This window comes from Centroberyx affinis, unplaced genomic scaffold, assembly GCF_046629955.1.
Source record: "Centroberyx affinis isolate AG114_WGS23_722 - 3 ecotype Tasmania unplaced genomic scaffold, CSIRO-AGI_Caff_v1 ptg001934l_1, whole genome shotgun sequence".
Taxonomy (NCBI): domain Eukaryota; kingdom Metazoa; phylum Chordata; class Actinopteri; order Beryciformes; family Berycidae; genus Centroberyx; species Centroberyx affinis.
The window spans coordinates 344,172-363,350 of NW_027280295.1; the positions used below are offsets into that span (position 1 = coordinate 344,172).

A 19,179-nucleotide genomic window follows, 5' to 3' on the forward strand; every position below is an offset into this window, starting at 1 on the left:
AAAATGTAACTTTTTTTATATGTATTTATATTGTGTATAAAGCAAAATTAACCCTTCTTTTCTTTTCTTAAAATAGAAAATGAAGTTAGTTTTTAAAAGCTTACTTTCCATCTGCACGTGCTACTCTTCAGTATGTGTGCAAATAGAGATCATCATAGAAGTTTTTTACACTGAGGCTGCACTTTTGCCTCACCCCATAGATGGAAACTCCTGCAGTACGACTGGGATATAGATGCAGGATGGTCAGGGATATTCTACAGTGGCTGTTACTGCTCCATAATTGATATGCTCGAAAATTAATGATCAGGGCTTTAATGCCCTTTAAGAAGAAGCAGAGTCAGCGTCTGTGCGATCTCTTTGTCCTGTTCCTTTCTTCTCACAGCACCTTGTTGAGACCCAAGCCCTCACCTCAGCCCACTGCTACACACAAACACACACACACACACACACACACACAGGCACACACGCACACATGCACGCACACACATTAGGCTGTCTGTCCCCTGCTCAACCCCCCAGCAGTCAGAGGCCAGACAGGGTCAGGCAGAGGGCGAGACATTTATGAGGTGTAGATATTTGTGCAGGGAAGCATTCCTCCTGTTGACACTGGGCAACACAGTCTGGATGCTGAGCGAGCTGAACCAGACAGGCAGTGAAAAGTAAGGAAGGCAGGCTAGTCTGTTGAGTGAGAGGTAACAGAACCCAGGGTATATTTTGTAAAATGTGCCCAAAATAAGGAAAACAATAGATCACATCTGTACTGTTATTGCTCTAGAGCTATGCACCATATTTTTGTCGGCTTAATTTAGAGTATACATTTTGTCAAAAAAACTTGTACCTCAACTACAACCTAAATTATCCATATCAGTTACCAGATGGATTTTATCTTGGCCACGTATCTTCTCAACACAGAGAGGTAATGAAGCAAATCCCTCTCAAAACATATGATAATTACCTTAACCCCCCCCCACACACCCATTCTCATCCCCATTCTCAGCCCCACTGGTGAGTGTGGGAGTCCCTCCTACCCCCATGCTGCTGATGCAGGAAGGGCCATGGCTTGGACACGGGGCAGTGGCCATAGTCAACACAAAAGGTTGTGGTGGTAAACAGCACTGTTTGTGTTCACTGGGCCACTGCTGGAGATGACTGATGTGCCCATTAACCCCCGTCTGGGCAGCAGGGGGGAGGGGCGGCGGCGCTGGGGCTCCATGCAGGACAAAAAGACCCCTGGGCCTGCAGAGAAAGGTCACTGACCCATATTGTGCCTCCCCGAGGCCTTGCCAGCGGGGTTATTGCACTGATTCAGGTTACGGAGATTGCCTTTGTCAAAGCTGATGAGCAAATGCAAATGTGCAGATAGATTATGGATGGTATGGTGGGATAGAGGAATATACCTGGTGAATATTTAGGCACTGACAGGGAGAAGGGTATACATTGTTGCTGGCATTTTGTGCCCTGTTTTAGGATGTTTGCATTTGGAAATGCATGCTTCTACACTGTGTAAGTGAATCAAAAACAGAAAAATATGTTTTCATAAAAGCAAGAAAGCTGATTTTGTATGATGTGGTGCAGGGCGCTTTATATTCCACCAGAGAGCGCCCTCCTTTATGTCTATCGTCCAGGAAGTCTGAAATGTGTTTGTATGAATTTGTTTATTCTGATCATAAACAAGCAATTCATTGAACTGAAATAAAATCTGAGATTTTCAGTTATGGTATTTATTCATATGCCATCTATAAAAATCTTGATCCTAAAACACTTTTACAGATTTTTTTATGTAAAATTTTCAACACAAATACAGAATTTACACATGTACAAATCTTTAAAACAGTAATACACTCAAGGCTGATGGAAATTTTCCCAGGGCTAAGGACAAAACTTGACATGATAAGTCTAACTCATAATTTATCGTTTAGTTTTGGGTACCTTCTGGGCCGCTGTCTCGGTTGCCTCCTACCTCACAGACACACTAAACAAGGAACCAATTCATTTTAAAAGAAAAATAGGCAAATATACATCAGCATGAATCACTGAAATTCACATCCATCTCTGAGAATGAGTCAACATCTAAATATTTACAGAGCTTGGCAGGTAAACCGAATAGGCTTTTTCAACACCGTGACACATCTGTCTCTCTATTTACTAAGGAACTCAAAGCTCACATAAACTTAGTTGTGTCAATGGATAGACATTCCCACATCCTCTTTTTTAATCATTTTACCTCCCTTTTAATACATTGACAAATCCAGTAATTCCATCAAACATTTGTGGACAAAAGTACCATTGCACCTGTACTGACTTACAGTAGTCTGTCTCTAAAAAAAACAGTATTCTCTCTTTGGCATTGATGGACCCTTTGGACAACAAAATGTTATTTCTTCTGTCCTTTAAAGGCAATAGCTTCACCAAAATGCTAAACCTTAATCTGTCCATCAATTACAGCACCCAAGAAGACTCTCTAAAACTTCTAATAAGGCTTGTTTGTCTCTGTTACTTAAACAGAGGCTTTCAGAGATAGGTTTCAAATATCTAGTCCAGCACATTCATATCACATCCAGTTCCCTTTCTCTGACAAACGCACACACACACACACACACACACGCGCACACACACACACACACACGCACGCACGCACGCACTCATGCACGCATGCATGCACACACACTCGCATGCACACACACTCACACACTGTACTTGGTGATCTAGAATGTGATAACGTCTTTAAAGATATGAAGGTTTTGTTATTTTCCAGTTTGATGCAGAGCAAAGCAATGTTTTACATTTGGATAAAACTACAAAAATTCTGAAAATAGTAAAATAGGTGCAAAAATGCTGGGTTTAGCTTAAATGTCTTGATGGGAAATGGCAGGTGCAGTAAGATGAAGGGAACACAACCAAAATAATAGAATTCATTCACAGAGGTTTGTGGATGAGAAGAATCCAGTGTTGCTTTATTTCTTTTCACTAGGCGGCCTCTACAAGACCAGAGTTTTATTAAGAAATGCAAATGCGACATCACACCAAGAAAAACAATGTCACATTCTCATAAAGCGCTCTTGGCATGGTGAACAAACAGCAACATTGACAATAAATAAAATGTTGACGAACAAAATAAAAACTTTGTGAACAAAGAATACTCAGGATTGCATATCAAACAATAAAGACAAAAACTGACAAAATGTACTTGGCACAAATAAAATAAACTTAAGTAATTTTCAGATTGAGTGAACCTATTCTATGTCCATTGCTTTGTGAATCTGATTGTCCTTCACAGTTAGCATTGAGTACGTGCGTGTACTGTACAAAATAGACACAGATGGCTGATGAAACCAAAATGGACTAATTCCAACAAATTGTCAATACTCAACCTCCTACTTTGTCAGTACCTTGACCTTCTTAGCCACTCTTCCAGGTGGCCTTTTGCCGCATATTTTTGCACTAAACAAAACTGCAGGTACATGTGCAAGAAACCATTGTCACGATGCAAAGCCAATATACGTATATGCACATAGTGGAGGACAAGTATTCTATAAGAAGTTACCAGTGATTTCTGATTTGATTTCGATACAGGTGCTTGACATACGTTAAATTTAAATAAAGGAAATAAAGATCTTATAGACACTTTGGTATTTTACAGGTCATAATGTGCTGAACTATGCACTCATGAGTGCAATGCACATGCAACACATTTTCCGTAACAGACCCAGTCTTGCTCTAAATTGATTTGTGTGGACATGATTATAGTGATGCCAGGACACTCATCACACACAAACATTGTGTCAAAAGGTATATTCATCTCATTAGTCTTAATTCTTTTGTGACCCGTGATTGCAGTCCAATGGGATCTGCCTTGTGATGATGACCAACTGAAAGACTTGACATAAATAAAAGGTGTTTATAAAATAGGACAACAAAAATGCGTACCAGGACACTTTTACAAAAAGCCACTTGACCTATTTTTTAAACAGGATGACCCCTCTCTCTCAGAAAGTAAGTCTTGTCCTGTTATAGACTAAATCCTTCTCTCTTTGTCTGTGCTCTGTCTGTTTGTCTGTCTGTCTCAGCAGGGCATGTGCAGTGCAACACTAACATCTTCAATCTTGACTTCCCAAAGCAAAGAAAAAACAAAACAAAAACAACAACATATTCTACACCCATAGAAAAATAAATCAATCGCAAACATGGAAAGATACATCTCATATATACAATAAACTCCTATATAAAATAGCTTTTATGTACATATAGACAACAGACAACAATACAACTAATAATTGAACTGTACAATGTACACCTGAACAGTTAAGACAGGCGAGAGGTACTGAAGTGTATGGCTTGATTGGAAAGAATTCAAAATATTTACAGACATCAACTTCATCTACATCCTTTACATGTTTTCAACATCCCTGGAATGATGAGGTCTAGGGAGAGCCCCCTGCTGCACTTTCATTCTCATTCCCGCAGGTAAGGCTACCTTAAAGAATTGGTCCTCAGAGACCGGTCAGCCTCATGGTACTATGCACAGTCCAATGCACTCTCAGCTCTCCTTTGGTGACCTACAATAGGAGCTGGGAGCACAGTTCCAACACATCCAACACAAAGCTGTCAATCACATGTGATCTATTAAAAAGAGATGAGTTAGACCAATGGAAAGCCAGTCAGTGAATTCTACGATGCCCAGGAAGACCCAGACGTTCATCTACAGTTCTCCTAGAAAGGGTGCACCAGGGCTGGGCTCGTAGATGTGGTCATCCCCTCCACTTCCACGAAGGTTAAGAGGCCATGCACTCCAGTGTGTAGCCTCAGACAGCCCCGCTTTGGTGCTGGCATCTAGTCCAGGGGTCCTTAAGGCATAGCCATGGACACCGAGGAACGCCTCTCTTCCTTCCGAGGCTGGAGGGTCTTACAGGTAAAGCTGTGGACTCTGAACCTTCCTCCAGAGGGGTCCTTCAGTAGTATCCTCATGGGAGTTGGCCTCAGCAGAGAATGGACACCCCTTCAACAGTGACCAACTGACCAGTGGTGGGGTCATATGTCCCGGCCAGGTAGTAGAGGTCTGGGGAGGTACTGTTAGGCTTCTGGTTGCGGGTCAGATGCTCATACTCCTCCCTACTCACCACCTGGCACTTATGAGAGATTGTCTGGACATCATTCTCATCCTCATGGCATGACTGGTACAGGGCATGCTGGAGGATAGGAAAATGAAAGGTTAGCTGTGTCGTCATACTTTCAAACCAACCAAGAAAGCAATCACTTAAGCTTCAAGCATATGCTGAGCTAAATATGTTGAACGAGCTTCACAAAGTTATAACCTCCATGGCTCACCTTGCCATCTCGGTGCCTCTTTCCCAACTTGGTCTCCTCAGGGTGGTAGAACCACTTGACCTTGACTACCATGCTGGAGGTCCAGGACTCCCATAAGTTCTCAATTCGACCCACATATGGGAGGTGGGGGCGTCCGGCAGAGAGGAAGACAGCACAGTCCCCCACCCTCACTGTGTCTCTGCCCCGCACGATGGCCTTGTAGAAAAGCTTCCTGGCCTTGCCCTTTAGACCACGCCTCTGTGGAACAACAGAAACAAGACAGATAGACATTATTATATCTTTTCTACTGCATTCTATTTTAGATGCAAAATTAGGTAAGATTGTAAGGTAAGATTGAGATAGAAATCTAGATAGGAATCTAAGCTAATTTGAACTAATTATGATGAAGAAGCATTCCAGGTGTTATACAGCAGGAAAAATCCCACTGAAGGGATGACATGCGGTAAAAAATGGCTATGCTATTCCCACCTGTGTGGGGTTTCCTGACCACCTCCACATCTGTCGCCCTGAAAGGAATGCAGACATCTTGGGCCTGGGAATAATTGGGCTGTCATCTGACAGCATCCTAGGCTTCTTCATAAGCTCCTTGGAGGGTTTAGAGGTGGAGCTGCTGCACTCTTTCCGCTTCAGGGACTTGCTGTTGGAGACCTGGTCAGGGGGACCTCCTTTGGCATTGGACACAGCCACAGCTTTGGCCACAAAGGAGTGCTGGTGTGGCCCTGAAGAGGTGGGGGGTTCAGGGGGTTGCAGCAGCCCCCGGTGGGAGGACAGGCAGCTCTGTAGCATCAAGGTGGAACTGTCCTCATCCTCTGAGCTATAGGAGGAGTCGTTGTCAGAGGAGCAGAGGCTGGAGCTGGAGAGAGAGCCAGAGGAGGAGGAGCTGGAAGAGCCAGAAGAGGAGGAGGAAACAGAGAGACGGGAGAGGAAACGGCCAGCGGTCCTCAGCCCTCCTGAGGCTGCAGCCAGTGCAGCCCTCCTCCTCTCCTCCTCTTCTTCCTCCTCTTCATCATCCAGATCAGAGTAAGAGCTGTGGCAGTCTCTGTGGGAGCTGAAGCCCAAGTCGCCATACTCCCCGAGACCCAGGGAAGGGGAGGGCTTTCTTTGGGGTGGAGCTCCTTTCAGGAGGAGCTCTGCCCTCGAGGCACCTCCCTTCTTGTTGTCTTTAACCAGCAGGACGGGGTGGGAGTAAGCCTCTGGCCTAGTCAGACCACTCACACCCTTAGATCCAAACCCTGATCCGCCTAGCAACAGCAGAGCCTTACTGTTCTTGGTCTTGGGGGAGGTCACTCCTTCATGATCTAGCTTGACCATGAACTCCTGTCCAGACTTCCTGCTCCGTGGCATGCCCAGATCATCTTGCCTGCGCCTCTGGCCATAAGGCCCACTCCTGGGGCCCAGAGACATCCCTGGCCCTGTGGACTGAGTACAGAAGGATGAGTAGCCATTAGCAATGCTGCTGAATGAGTCCACCTCAAAGGAGCTGCTGCTGAATAGGCCTTTGGCTGGGGTGGAGGCCAAGGGCTGGGTCTGAGGCAAGGGGAACAGGTCATCCTTCCCTCTCAGGGCCTTCCTGGGGACCCCATTGAGCTGAAACAGATTGTCGGACGTCCTCTTCCTGGGGACAGCCATCGAAGGCCAACCCAGAAAGGGTGAGAGACTCTTACTGGCATTCTCAGCCTGCTGCTGCTGCTGCTTCTGCTTTTTCCCAGAACCTTTAGGTCTCCCTAGAATGAAGAAAACATATGCATGCCATGCATGAAGAATGTAAACAATAAATTTTCCTCTGTCTTCACAAATTAAATTACACTACTAGACCATCAGTTCTGCAGTCTAACTTATTATTAATTATTATCAATTACAGAGTGCTAACATATTTCCCATCGATTTTTAAATATAAAGATGCTAAATTCTTACCTGGTCTTCTTTTGTGGACAGGAGGAGTTTGGTTGTTGGTGTCAGTGCTGGTATTGGTGGGTTTGTCAGCAGGTCTGTCACTGAGGGGGGCCTGCTCCAGACTGGAGCTCCTCCTGGCTGTTGCCCCGCTGGGTACCAGCAGGGCAGGAGATGACTCCCCACCTAAAGGACAAGGCGTGGTGGGTTAGTGGAGTAAATACTGAAACATCTCAAATGCAGTCATGAAAGTATTTAGCATTTAGCCAGAGGTAAATAATACATTCTAACATGGCAAGGTATATTTCAAGTCACACAGACTAGAGAGACACCCACAGTGGATCTGGTATCCTGGGGGCAGCAGGCGGATGTTGGGGAGGGAGATCCTGCCTCTGTCTCCATCATCAAACTCCACCATCACTCCTCCTTGTTTCCCCTCATCAGATGAAGCACCTGCAAGAGAGGGTGAGCAGGAAAGATATGAGAAGGTAAATAAAACACTACAATAAAACAGAGATTGAAGATAGATACACAAGACGATAGACAGAGATATAGTGGACATTGCTGTCTTACCTCGGCGAACATAGCCTGGATATAAGCAGCGTGAGCGTTCGCTCCAGTAAGCGCACACCCTGGTCCCTTCACTGAGCATAGCCTCTGTCTCTGGTCGCACATCCAGGACCTGAAAGTCAAACCGAAACATAATTAAGATTCATTACAGGCAGCACACAAGCACACACACACATGCAAACACATACACACACACACAGTGAGAGAGCAAGAGAGCATTGTGCATGGCCAGCCACTGTGCCACGTTTCCAAGCGGCACTTATCTCATGCCAATGTGCCAGTCAGAGCTGAAAAGAGCGGAAGCCATGATGCAGTAAATCCTGACTTGCTGAGTAATACTAAAGAGGGCCTGAATGGAGGGCTTGTGATTGCAGGTTGCCAGATCCTCCCTCCAACAATGCAGGCAGCCCCAGCATCCGCCACTCACTGGGGGCTCTTTCAGGTTGCTTTCATTTACTGTTGCCATGGCGAGGGACCCTTTGACTGATGAGGTGTGGGTTTGGGTATGAGCATCCGTGTGTGTGGGGGGGGGGGTGGGGGTGAGGGGGTGGCTGTGGGGGGGATGGGGGGCTTGGTGAATATCGGGGTGTTGGTGTCAGAGTCAAATAAATGGCTGTTGGACGAATTGAAAGACAAGAAAGTGGAAGTATGGCGTAATTAGAACCAGCTGCTATCTGATGAGTGTTTACACAATGCTACAGCTGCCAAGAGTGTGCATCGAATGGCCAGAACAGTTGGGAAACGGCACTGTGGTGGAGACTTTGTGTGGAAACTCTTTTTTTATTCTTACATTATGAGTATGAGTGAGCATACATGGATGAGAGAATGGGAAGGGAAGCGGTTAGACAATAAACAGACTAACACCAGCATGAGTGGCAGGGTTGTCTGCTGCAGAACATCAAGCAGCTGATCACTGATCTTGTGGACCAGATGTAAGGGTGGATACTATAGCAACTCTTTACCAGTAGGGAAAATAAATTGCAAAAAAACACTTTGAGTAATGACTGCCCTCTAGACACCTTCTCCTTTCCCCTATTGGTGTGACAAAAAAACAAAAGCAAGACATCCAAGGCCAATTTAACTCTGCTCCACTCTTCCATGATTGTAATCTCTGGACATTGCATTGTATGCAAACACACCAATCATCTTGTATCCTTTAGCCTAGTACATCTGAATGTGTTTGCTGTGTTCTGTGCCCTGTGTGCCAATTGCATCATAGAGTTGACTGGTTTCCACGGTTAGAGGAGAAGAGGGTATGAGGGCTTTGTTTTGAGGTGACCCAGCTGTTATTGGAGCATAGACCAGGATCCTCTCAGAATATGGGACAAAAGTCACTGCCTAGAGTAAACACTAACACTCCTATATCCTGGATGCAAAGCAAACCAGGAAGTGCAGGTTACCTAAATGCAAATGAACGCCGGCCAAGAATGTGCTGTGGTTTGAACAGTGTATAATTATGTCCCATTTCACGGATGACTTAGATAAACTGTAATCTTAGTTTAACATAGAAGTGGGCGAGAATGACATACGATTAACACACATCCTCATACTCTTGTGGTGTAGGCTGAAAAAAACTCACCCCAGCCCAGATGAAAAGAGAAAACTAAAGGGTTGAACAACTTTACAGTGAAAATGACGGATGTCTGAACAATAGCGGGCTAACCCCACATTTTATGCATCGCTCCAGGTCATCATTAGCTCGCCTCTCTTTATATGCTGTAGTGTCACAGTGTCATTCTAAGCTTTTAGTCAACTCCATCACTTGGGCAGCATGTGCAGTGGGAATGGGAAGTCCACGTCATCTCCCATTAAAACTCCAAAACATGAATGGATCCAGGTGTTAGTGGGATTATCCCACACATACACACACATGCACACACACACACATACGCACACACACAGAGCTGGGTTTAACGGACATTCACAGACACTCATACACACACGCACAAACCCAAAGATCCTGCCTCCCATCTGTTCATATTCACTTAAGAGGTTTAGATGGCCTGAATGACCCAGAGAGAGTTAAGGGAGGACGAGAGAGGGAGAGACAGGGAGGGAGAGAGAAGAGAGAGAGCGAGGGAGAGAGAAGAGAGAACATATAGACAGAGCCACAGAAAGGCTGGAGGGCCAAGGAGAAATGCAAAGTGGGTGAGAAGGATGATCTGTTAGAAAAATGTAGGGTGGTTGAGAGGAAGACAAGAGGTGGGGGAAACCAAGTGAAGGTTATTCTTGTTACAGGGGGTCGGTTTGTCTCTTGAAAAGTGGAGCAGGGTGAACTTACGGCTTCCTGTAGCAGTTGTTCCAATGAGTAGATTCTAGGGCGGTTTCCTCTTTCACCGTCGATAACAATGCTAAAGCTGGAGAAAGAGCAGAGCAGAGAGAGAGAGAGAAAGAGATGAGGCTATTTTCAGCAGCTGGCTGTATTATGCCTGCCTGGCTCCCATGGCATACACTACTCCCACTCTGCCGTTTTTTTACCGTATTTTTGCTGCCTGAGCCAGAGGGGCCCTATCGATACTCCAAGTGAGCCAGGTATGGGAAGACATGGGGTTTGTTATGTAAGGGAGAGAGAGAGAGAGAGAGAGAGAGAGAGAGAGGGAGATAGATAGAGAGAGAGAGAGAGAGAGAGAGAAGGGTGAAGGAGGGAAAGGGCTCTCTGCAGGAGGTGTGTGGACTCCTGCTGGGGTGGTAGGCTTACAGGTGCCAACAGTAGCAGAGGCCTTCACACTGAATCACCTCAGCCACTGAGAAGTGTGTGTGTGTGTGTGTGTGTGTGTGCCTGTAGTGCCTGTGCTTACATGTCTGGCAGCTCCAGAGTGTGGACCCTGGCAGCGTACAGAAGCTCATCCTCCTTGGAGATCAGCACCTTCAGTCCATCAGTCAAGAGTTCTTTGGTCAGGATGCAATTAGGAACTGCATAGGGAGAGGCAAACATCATGATCATCATTTCAGCGTCACTAAAACTACTCGATCTATCCCCTCTTGCAACATTGCAAGGTATCTAGTGCCCCCCCTCTCCCCTCACCTGCAGTGCTCCTGTGGCTGTATGGACGTCTGCTGTCCTCCTCCCCTTCAGAGAAGCTGCTGTCATCCATCTGAAATCCCTCATCGGCCGCAAAGCTCTCCAGCAGCCGACTCACTGCTCGTCCCTTTGGCTGTAGGAGACGGATAGATGAAAAAAAAAAAAAATAGAGAGAAATATGGAGATTTGGAGATAGAAAGTGTGAGAAAAGGAAGAAAAAAATTGTTTAGCATGCTACTCAAAGTAGCAACTAACAGCAGGGGACTTCACAGTGCATGTTACTGTCCCCTATCAGTAGACATTTTTCCTCTAACATTGTTTCACTCTGTCACAGCAGAAGGTGTGAGTAACCCCCCCCCCTCACACACACACACATACACACAAACACACACACACACACACACACACACACACACACACTTCTCCTCTACCACCTTCTCCTCCCCCAAGATTACTCAGCAGGGGGTTGGGCTATGTGCAATGTGCTAAGTACTTTTAATAGTTCTACAGTAACGTTCCTCAGGGTGAGAAATCTAGGACAGTTAAATATCACCAAAGTAGTTGAAATAAGGCAATGGGGGCCTGCTTTACCTCAGATCAGTTCACAGTTTGGTGGTTTGTATGTGCCTGGATGACCTGACTGAGGGTCGACTGCTTAATTGTTTTTAGGAATTCACGGTGATCGGGTACCTGTTTGTCCCTGCTCCTTCTGCCTCTGCTGCTCTCCTCGCTCTGCGGAGACGGGACCCCGCCTGACCAGCAACTTCTCCTCTGTGGAAGTGGACATGAGGATGGAGAAGATGAGTGGTGAGAGCGTGAGAGATCTCCACAAGCCTGCTGGTTATGATTCATCCCAACAAGTGCAAGGGAAGGGGGGGGCATTGGCAGAACTCTGGTTATGTAATGTGGAGGATTGAGTAAGATTGAGGCTGTTGAGTAATTGTGAGCGTTTACATGTTCCATCTGACTATTATGTATCTCTCACTCATGATGGCATTGTCTTTGGGAAGGGCAAAGCTGTGGGTTTCTTGTGGTATCCACAATCTCTGAGTCTCCACAATCTTCCTGTGCTGAGTCAGGATTCAGAATATGTCAGCTGATTCCCTAACCATGATAAATTCTACTGAAACCAAACAAATTAAAACCAATAAACCATATCATATGGTATAAGCCATCTGTCAAGTGAATTTTAAGTGAACTTTTGAAATGTCAGAACATAAAATGTGTTTCCCTCAGCTGGGTTTAAGCGAATAAATCAGCTCTCTGAATGTTTACATCAGAAAACACATACACCAGAAAAAATGGAAAGAGTGTTTCAAGACTTGATTTGTACTGGGCAAGTTGTTACTGTTCTTTGATGTCAGCTAATGTTGGCCATATTTCATGCTGTCCAAAGACGAAACAAAGAAATGCACTTGGCAATGTTTTAATGCATGAACTAATGGGCATATAATCACAACAGGCGCCTTAAGGTCAGTGCTCATGATCAGCAGCAAAACCGCTTTGTGCTGGCTGAGCCATTATTTTCTTATGGACAGAGCGGGGACGCCCACCTCAGAGGCAACTATACCTTTGGCATCGCACACTGTTCAAAATTTCAACTGAGTGGCTGCGCTCAATCTTTAAATTATTTGAACTAATTAGAAGTTTCCACCTGACCTTTCAAAGCTACAAGGTTTGTAGACAATTCGTTTTTATCCCACATCCTCTTGCTACCATGTGCACTTCAGTGATAACATATTGACAAGCCTACACCCACCTTAGCGGTGAGCGAAGAGCAGAACGCCTATCTTGTGTGGGTGCCCTTATACATGGGACCAACAGCACCTTCAACATATCTGAACCAATTACCAGGCCAATAATGCCAAGCCTATATCTTTATTATGTTGATACATGCATTTTTCATTGCTATTTATCACATTCTTTCTTTACTGTCTAACAGTGAGTATAAAACCTTTTTTACAATTAAAAAATTTATATTAGCTTTTTCCATTGAGTTTTTCTAATTTGATACATCATAATTTGCATTAAAAAAACATTAAAATGGATGGAAACCCAGCTATGAGCGATGCTTGTCCTGGACATGAGTAGTTCCCTGCCCTGGTCTGCTAACCTTATTGATGGCTCCTCTCAACATGGTGCTCTTGCGTGTGGCCCTCTTCAGCCTCTCACTGGTGGTGGGGAAGGTGGCCAAGCCCATGCTCCTCCGATAGAGGTTGCCTCTGGTCCCCAGGCTGCCCCACCGAGGCTCCTGGGGCCTGGGCCCGCGTGGCCTCCTGACTCCCTCAGACCGGTGATCTTCGTGGTGCTTCTTGACTGCAGTGGCCAGGCCCAGCCTACAGGGGGCCTTCTTCCTCACTTTGACCTCCCCCTCCGCTCCAGACAGACTCTGGGAGCCTGTGTGGTTCAATTAGAGAAACAGATTTAGACCGAGCTAACGAGCCAGCAAGAGAAACACAAAACAGATGCTTCCAATGAAAATGTGAAATGTGGGGCAGCTCTGTTGACTTGTAAATCATTTTCAAAGGGCAGCCTTACCGTAAAGCTCCTGTCTCTCTTTCTTGTTCCTGGCTTTCTGATTGGCCTCCAGCTTTACGACAGATGAGGGAGTCGGACCTGTCACAGAGGAGCTTGAAGTGACGTCTCTGGGGGGTCGGGCTTTGATGTCTTGTCCTTCGTCACTGTCATAACTGCCTTCCTCTTCCTCCTCTTCTAATGGAGGAAACAAATAATACAGTGTAAGGCTAGTATATTGAGTGAATTTTTTATGAACTTATTTGGATTATCGAATAAATCTCTGTCAGTCATTAGAAACCAGTCAAGTTTTCTCTGCACCATACCATTTCATAAGCACTTCATTAGCAGTTAAATGTATAGCATAACTAGTCATAGAAATGATGTATGATATGCTTTTCCTCAATGGTATTTTCCGGTCTGAGCCCTTTAAGTGTTGCTAGAGAACTAGTGTGCTAAGTGAGTGTGTGAGTGTGTGTGTGTATGTGTGTCACTGCACTCCCTATAGCTGCTCTGCGACCCAGTCTACTAGTCTCCGGGGCTGTCAAAGCCTCTCACAGGCAACTGTCCACAGCTGTGGCTGCATGTCTCGCCCAGACTAGCCAACAAGGCCCATCGCTTAGGTGTCGAATGTCCGCGCGCTGCCGACACCCCTGTCATTTACGAGATGTTCATCAACACCTTTTCACTCACCTCTGAAATCTGGTGCAGATCGCTTTCAAAGTGATTTACAAATTAACAAAAGTCACACTGGAGCTTCGGCGGCCCTGCCTACGACGAGGGGTGCGTGTGCGAGTCTAAAGATCCGGAGCCGTCCTGATTCAATGTGTCAATGATCCTCTGGTCAGAGGTTAATGGAGATTTCAGAGATTGTGTCTCAGTGTCTCAGTTTGACCTGGGGTCAAAGGTGCTTTCTGCACTACACCAGTTAACTTGTTCTTAATACTTCATTCATTTACTTTATCCCTATTCAGGGTCACAGGGGGCTGGAATCTATCCCAGCATGCTTTGGACGTTAGACAGGGAAACACCCTGGACAAGTTGTCATTCCATCACAGGGCTAACACAGATAGACAGACAATCGCATTCATACCTATGGGCAATTGTCCAATTGTCTTGCATGTCTTTGGAATGTGGGAGGGAACCAGAGCGCCCAGAAGAAATGCATGCGAACAAACCTTGGTCATTACTGCTGTGATGCAACAGTGCTAACCACTGAGCCTTGTCTAAGAAAATAAGTCATTACATTACATCCCATTACCTAGTACTGTATCTGACTCATAACCAACTCACTGTTCGCCACCTCACCTTGATCAGAGGAGTCACTCTCGGCAGGAGTGCTCTCCCCCTCCTCCATTGCCTCCTGTCTCTGGCCGCGGAGCACCCTGGCTCTGGGCTGGCTCAGACGGGAGGAACCCTGGGTCAGGGTGGTGGATGCTCGCTTCCTCCCACGGCGCACCAGTCCAGTCCAGCTCTCCTGGGGGCCGCTGTCCGCACTGGCTGCTGAGAGAGTTTACAAATACCCATCACACTTCAAATCTAGGCACAGTATGTTAGTTAGCTATTTGGAGTTTCAACAGCAAGAAACTGATGATACATGCACCGCACATCATGAAGCAAAACAGGCAGAACCAAAGGTGTGAATGCCGCTATCTACCTGTGTCACTTTGACCCCCAGACTCCTGGCGCCTGGACTCGGCTTTGCTGGTACCCTGGCCTCTGTGCCCATGCTTGGGGTTGGAGCTGGAGGGCGAGACTTCCTTGTCCCTGGAGCCCGTCCCTGAGAGAGTCTTCTTACCCTGGGCCTTCTGTTTGAGCCGAGCCACATCACCGGCCAGCTTGGAGCTGAGCACGCCGTGAAGACCGCTCTTTCTGCAGCCCTGCACTTTTATCTGCAGCAACAGAGAGAGATGAGAGAGTCAGGGAGAGCCAGTTACACTCCCGGTCACAGCAGCAGCAAAAGCAGCAGAACGTCAGAGAAAAAGAGCTCTCATTTGCTCACACACAGAGAAGAAAAAGGAACAGAAGAAGCCCCAATGAAAAAGATATTAATATGGAGAGCAGGGGATTTGACTCCTGAGGGTAGCACCTAATTAGAAATAGTGTGCAACAAAGGAATATATCAAACACAAAGAAACAAAGAGTGGCCTCTTTTATTTCTAGTTGCATAGAGGACAAAAGAGAAAAGGACGAGGGGACCCTGACCTGTGTGCCGCTGAGTCGCTCAAAGCCCCGATTGGACAGCCTCTTCTTCCTTCTCTGGCTGTCCCCGCCCCCTCCTAGGTCCTCAGGCGACAGGGCAAGCCCCGCCCCCATAGACCTGCCAGTCAAAACAAGGGAGAGGCATTCATTAGAGAAGAATGGTGGTGGTATGAAAGAGAAGGAGGGGGGAGGACATCACAGGGGAAAAACAGAGTTGAGTCACCTCTCTGTGGGATCTAATAACTCTCCTTTCTCCCTCTGATGAACAGAATGAGAAAAAAGGACAAGGAGAGCCCAGTGTCCCAACCACACACTTGAAAAATTGGGATCTAACAAGGAACCTGGGATTGTTTGAGGGCAGCGCAGGATAAGAAGCCTTAACGCTTTATCTGGGGAGTGTCTTTGCAGCCCGTGGAGCACTGAGGAGCTTTGAAAGATACAGTGAATGGTTTGAAGGCATTGCATTTGTATGCAGCTCTATTGTTCTCAGTGAATATCATAGCTCTCCAGTTGCATTTCCATATCACTGTGGCACACTCTTTCCCCTACACTGAGCAGCATCACAGGCCAACCACTCCAAATGTCCTTGAATTTCCCTCTGGAAGCCTGCCCATAGACCACACCGACGTGAGCCGGGCCATGCTCAAACAAAAGATTAACTTCCCCTCTCCTACTGTGCATACAGCCTAGGAAAATCATAAGTCACATTTACAGAGTAAGCAGGGTCTTTATGTGGAGTGCCCCATTACTGGAAAAATAGAGAAACATTTATTCAATAGTTCACCCTGGTTCTTTGTTTACACCTTGAAATAGGTATAATATTATAATTATATATTGTATGAAATCCCACATCTACACGGTTGTGTGCATCTGTGTGTGTGTATTCATCATACAGTATATGTACTGTATGTGAGTCTTGCCTGTGTATACCTCATAATCAGCGTGTGTCAGTGTGCATCTGTAACAGCACAGCCGAGAGAAAGAATGAAGGCGATTGTCGGGCAGTGGGACTGTCTGCCCATTGACTGACAGGAGAGTGACAGAGGTGGCAGTGAAGTGTGAGTTGTCCCTGCGAGGCAGATCCCGCCAAGGCTTGCCTCCCGCTGCTGACAAACACGATGTGACAGAGTCCCTCCCCTCTTGGGGGGGCTAGCGGGGCGAAGCATACAGTGACTAATTAAACAGAATTGATTAGCAGGGTTTGCTGGCGAGCAATAGTTCCCTCCTGTCTTCCCTCCATTCAAAGCAGCGCCACAAAGGACCCCGGTTCTCTACCCACAGGAATTACACAGGCACGCACAAGAACAAACAACACACACGTACATGCTCACGAACACACAGCTGCATGCATACATACAGCACACACATTGCACAGATGCATGAATTAGCAAATGTACAGGCAGGGAGACTTGAATGCATCACACACACCCTCAAACACAGACACACACACACACACACATCCACGCATACAGACGCTCCCTCTGGTCCAAGCAGAATGAAGTAAGGAAGGAGGGGCTGGGCTGTTACCCACTGACCCACTGCCCTCCATCAGAGCTCCCGAGCGTCAGCGTCTTGTAGTGGCATGAGTGGCAGGTACAGTACATGCTTTTACATAACCCTGCCATGTAACGCAACATGGGGCCAATCTGTCCCCAGTCTGCCTGCCTGCGCCTCATTCAGAAGCATCACGTCATTCTCCGCTGCTTCGTACACACAGATCTGTGACAGAAACATGGAGACCCTGGTAGACTTGGAGCAAAAAATACCGCACCGCAGCTGTTGGTAGCCGCAGCTCAATTTTTGACACAATAGAGAGACAGACTCTGGTTTACTGTCGTGTGGCCTGCAGGAAAGGCCACTTCTGGACCTCGCCCCACCACCACCACCCCCACCCCAACCTCCACCCTCCCTCCGCTGCACTCCGCTGCAGGGCCCTAGCCTGTTACCCTTTCATTTGGGTGTCATTGTCACCCAGCATCAGCGTCCCCACTCGGATCAGCGCTGGCCTGGCGAGGGGGCAGGGGTACATGGGTGGAAGGAGAGTGGAGGTGACATCGCAGAGGGGCAGCTGGGAACACGGTGGCCCGTTGCCCAGAAACCACAGAGTGAGAGAAAGAGAAAGAGAGAGAGAGAGACTGACAGACAGACAGACAGACAGACATAGAGAGTGCTGCGAGGTGGCACTTAGTGCACGAAGCCCTTCCAAACCCTGATGACAGGACTAATTGAAGCTTGCCAGCAAACCTTTACCACCCCACCCCCCGTCCCCACCATCCCCCCACCGATCACAACAGCACTGGTGAGCAATTAGCTACTGCTTTGGCAAAAGCCTTTAGCTTACTTTTTAGTGTCATCAATACATTTTGAAATAGTAGGGTCCTTGTCTCTTGAATATCCTCCAGTCTCTCCCTCTCCCTCTTTCTCTTCTTCCATTTCTCTCTCACTCTCGAACTCATTCACTCCCCATTTCTCTCATACACACACACACACACACCCCCATGCAGCATCAAAGCCCTAAATGTCAGCTTATCTCTATGACTGCCTGGACTGTCTGACCGACCTGTTATCCTTTGGACCCCTGGTGACCCTGCGGGGCTGTAATGGCAGTGGTGTGTCACATTCCTGCTGCTGGGACAGATTACAGGAGAATTCACAGTACTCTAATTACAGCCTCCGCCTGTCACCCCCCCCCCCCCCCATTCCTCAACAGCCAGCAGCCAGCTAGCTTGCAACTCACCCCCCCCCCCCCCCCCCCCCTCACCCCACCCCCCAACCCAGCCCAGCCAAGCTCAACATGGCACTCACAGTCATGCCATTCAGGTTTAGGATCCGCTGGGAGGACACCTATTGAGACACACATATGCACACACACACACGCCCACATGAGCATATATATAGAAAATACATTCACATTCCTTGTGCACACATACACAAGCACACAACTGACACGGATTACACTGTTGTACAATTGAGCGTTGGTGTTGATTAGGTTAAGAATGGGCTCAAGTGGACTTCCTTGAAAGGGTCAGCTGTGTTCTCCCATTTCCTGTTTATGCCAATGAGAGGCAGTCCCTGTGTGCCAGTGGTACAGAGGGGCTTATCAGGCATGGCTGGACTACAGCCAGGCAGAGGAGATGGACTGAACGATACTCACTTGACTTTTCTCTGGCCCTCACATGAGGACACAGGGCCTGTGGTGAGGGTGGGTTTCCGCTTCCTGGGCCGCCCCGGTCCTCGTCGCGCAGGGCTGCGAGGTGTTTCCTCCTTCCTGCTTGCACATGCACGTGCCAACACACACACACACAAACACAAAGGGGGACACTCAGATACTACATCTAAACACAATGGTTGGAGCAGCTACAGAATAAATAAAGGAATCCTCTCTGAAACTGGCAGAAAGTGTGTCAAGGAGTTTTTGCTGCTGCTCTGAAAGCAGTTCAAAAGGTCGTCTGGAGGAGATGGGAGCACAAAGCTTGAGGTAAAGGAGGACGTGTAAGGCCATACTCACTGATGATCATGCTTCCTCTGAAGCTTGGCTAGCTCCCGCTGCTTCTCCTTGTAGCGTCGCTGCAGCTCAGCCAACTTCACACGCATTGCAAGCTCGGGACCGTCCATTGTTTCCATGCCACCTTTGGCCGGGCACACCTGAAGTACAC

At 47.0% G+C, this 19,179-nt stretch overlaps 1 protein-coding gene across 1 annotated transcript in view; it reads right to left on the reverse strand.

Annotated features, from left to right (window-relative positions):
* Positions 1–2,966: 2,966 nt before the first annotated feature.
* The window catches only part of LOC139653634 (BAH and coiled-coil domain-containing protein 1), a 35,949-nt gene continuing 19,736 nt past the window's right edge, over positions 2,967–19,179 (reverse strand). The window contains exons 13-30 of the mRNA XM_071530533.1: positions 19,032–19,168; positions 18,678–18,791; positions 15,521–15,641; positions 14,979–15,213; positions 14,611–14,824; positions 14,281–14,287; positions 13,346–13,514; positions 12,921–13,204; positions 11,498–11,578; positions 10,811–10,940; positions 10,584–10,698; positions 10,067–10,142; positions 7,789–7,897; positions 7,552–7,668; positions 7,240–7,401; positions 5,794–7,049; positions 5,326–5,562; positions 2,967–5,186 (exon numbers count right to left, since the gene is read on the reverse strand). Coding sequence (XP_071386634.1) covers positions 4,977–5,186; positions 5,326–5,562; positions 5,794–7,049; positions 7,240–7,401; positions 7,552–7,668; positions 7,789–7,897; positions 10,067–10,142; positions 10,584–10,698; positions 10,811–10,940; positions 11,498–11,578; positions 12,921–13,204; positions 13,346–13,514; positions 14,281–14,287; positions 14,611–14,824; positions 14,979–15,213; positions 15,521–15,641; positions 18,678–18,791; positions 19,032–19,168 — 3,774 coding nt within the window. The 3' untranslated portion in view covers positions 2,967–4,976. The remainder of the gene's footprint in view (positions 5,187–5,325; positions 5,563–5,793; positions 7,050–7,239; positions 7,402–7,551; positions 7,669–7,788; positions 7,898–10,066; positions 10,143–10,583; positions 10,699–10,810; positions 10,941–11,497; positions 11,579–12,920; positions 13,205–13,345; positions 13,515–14,280; positions 14,288–14,610; positions 14,825–14,978; positions 15,214–15,520; positions 15,642–18,677; positions 18,792–19,031; positions 19,169–19,179) is intronic.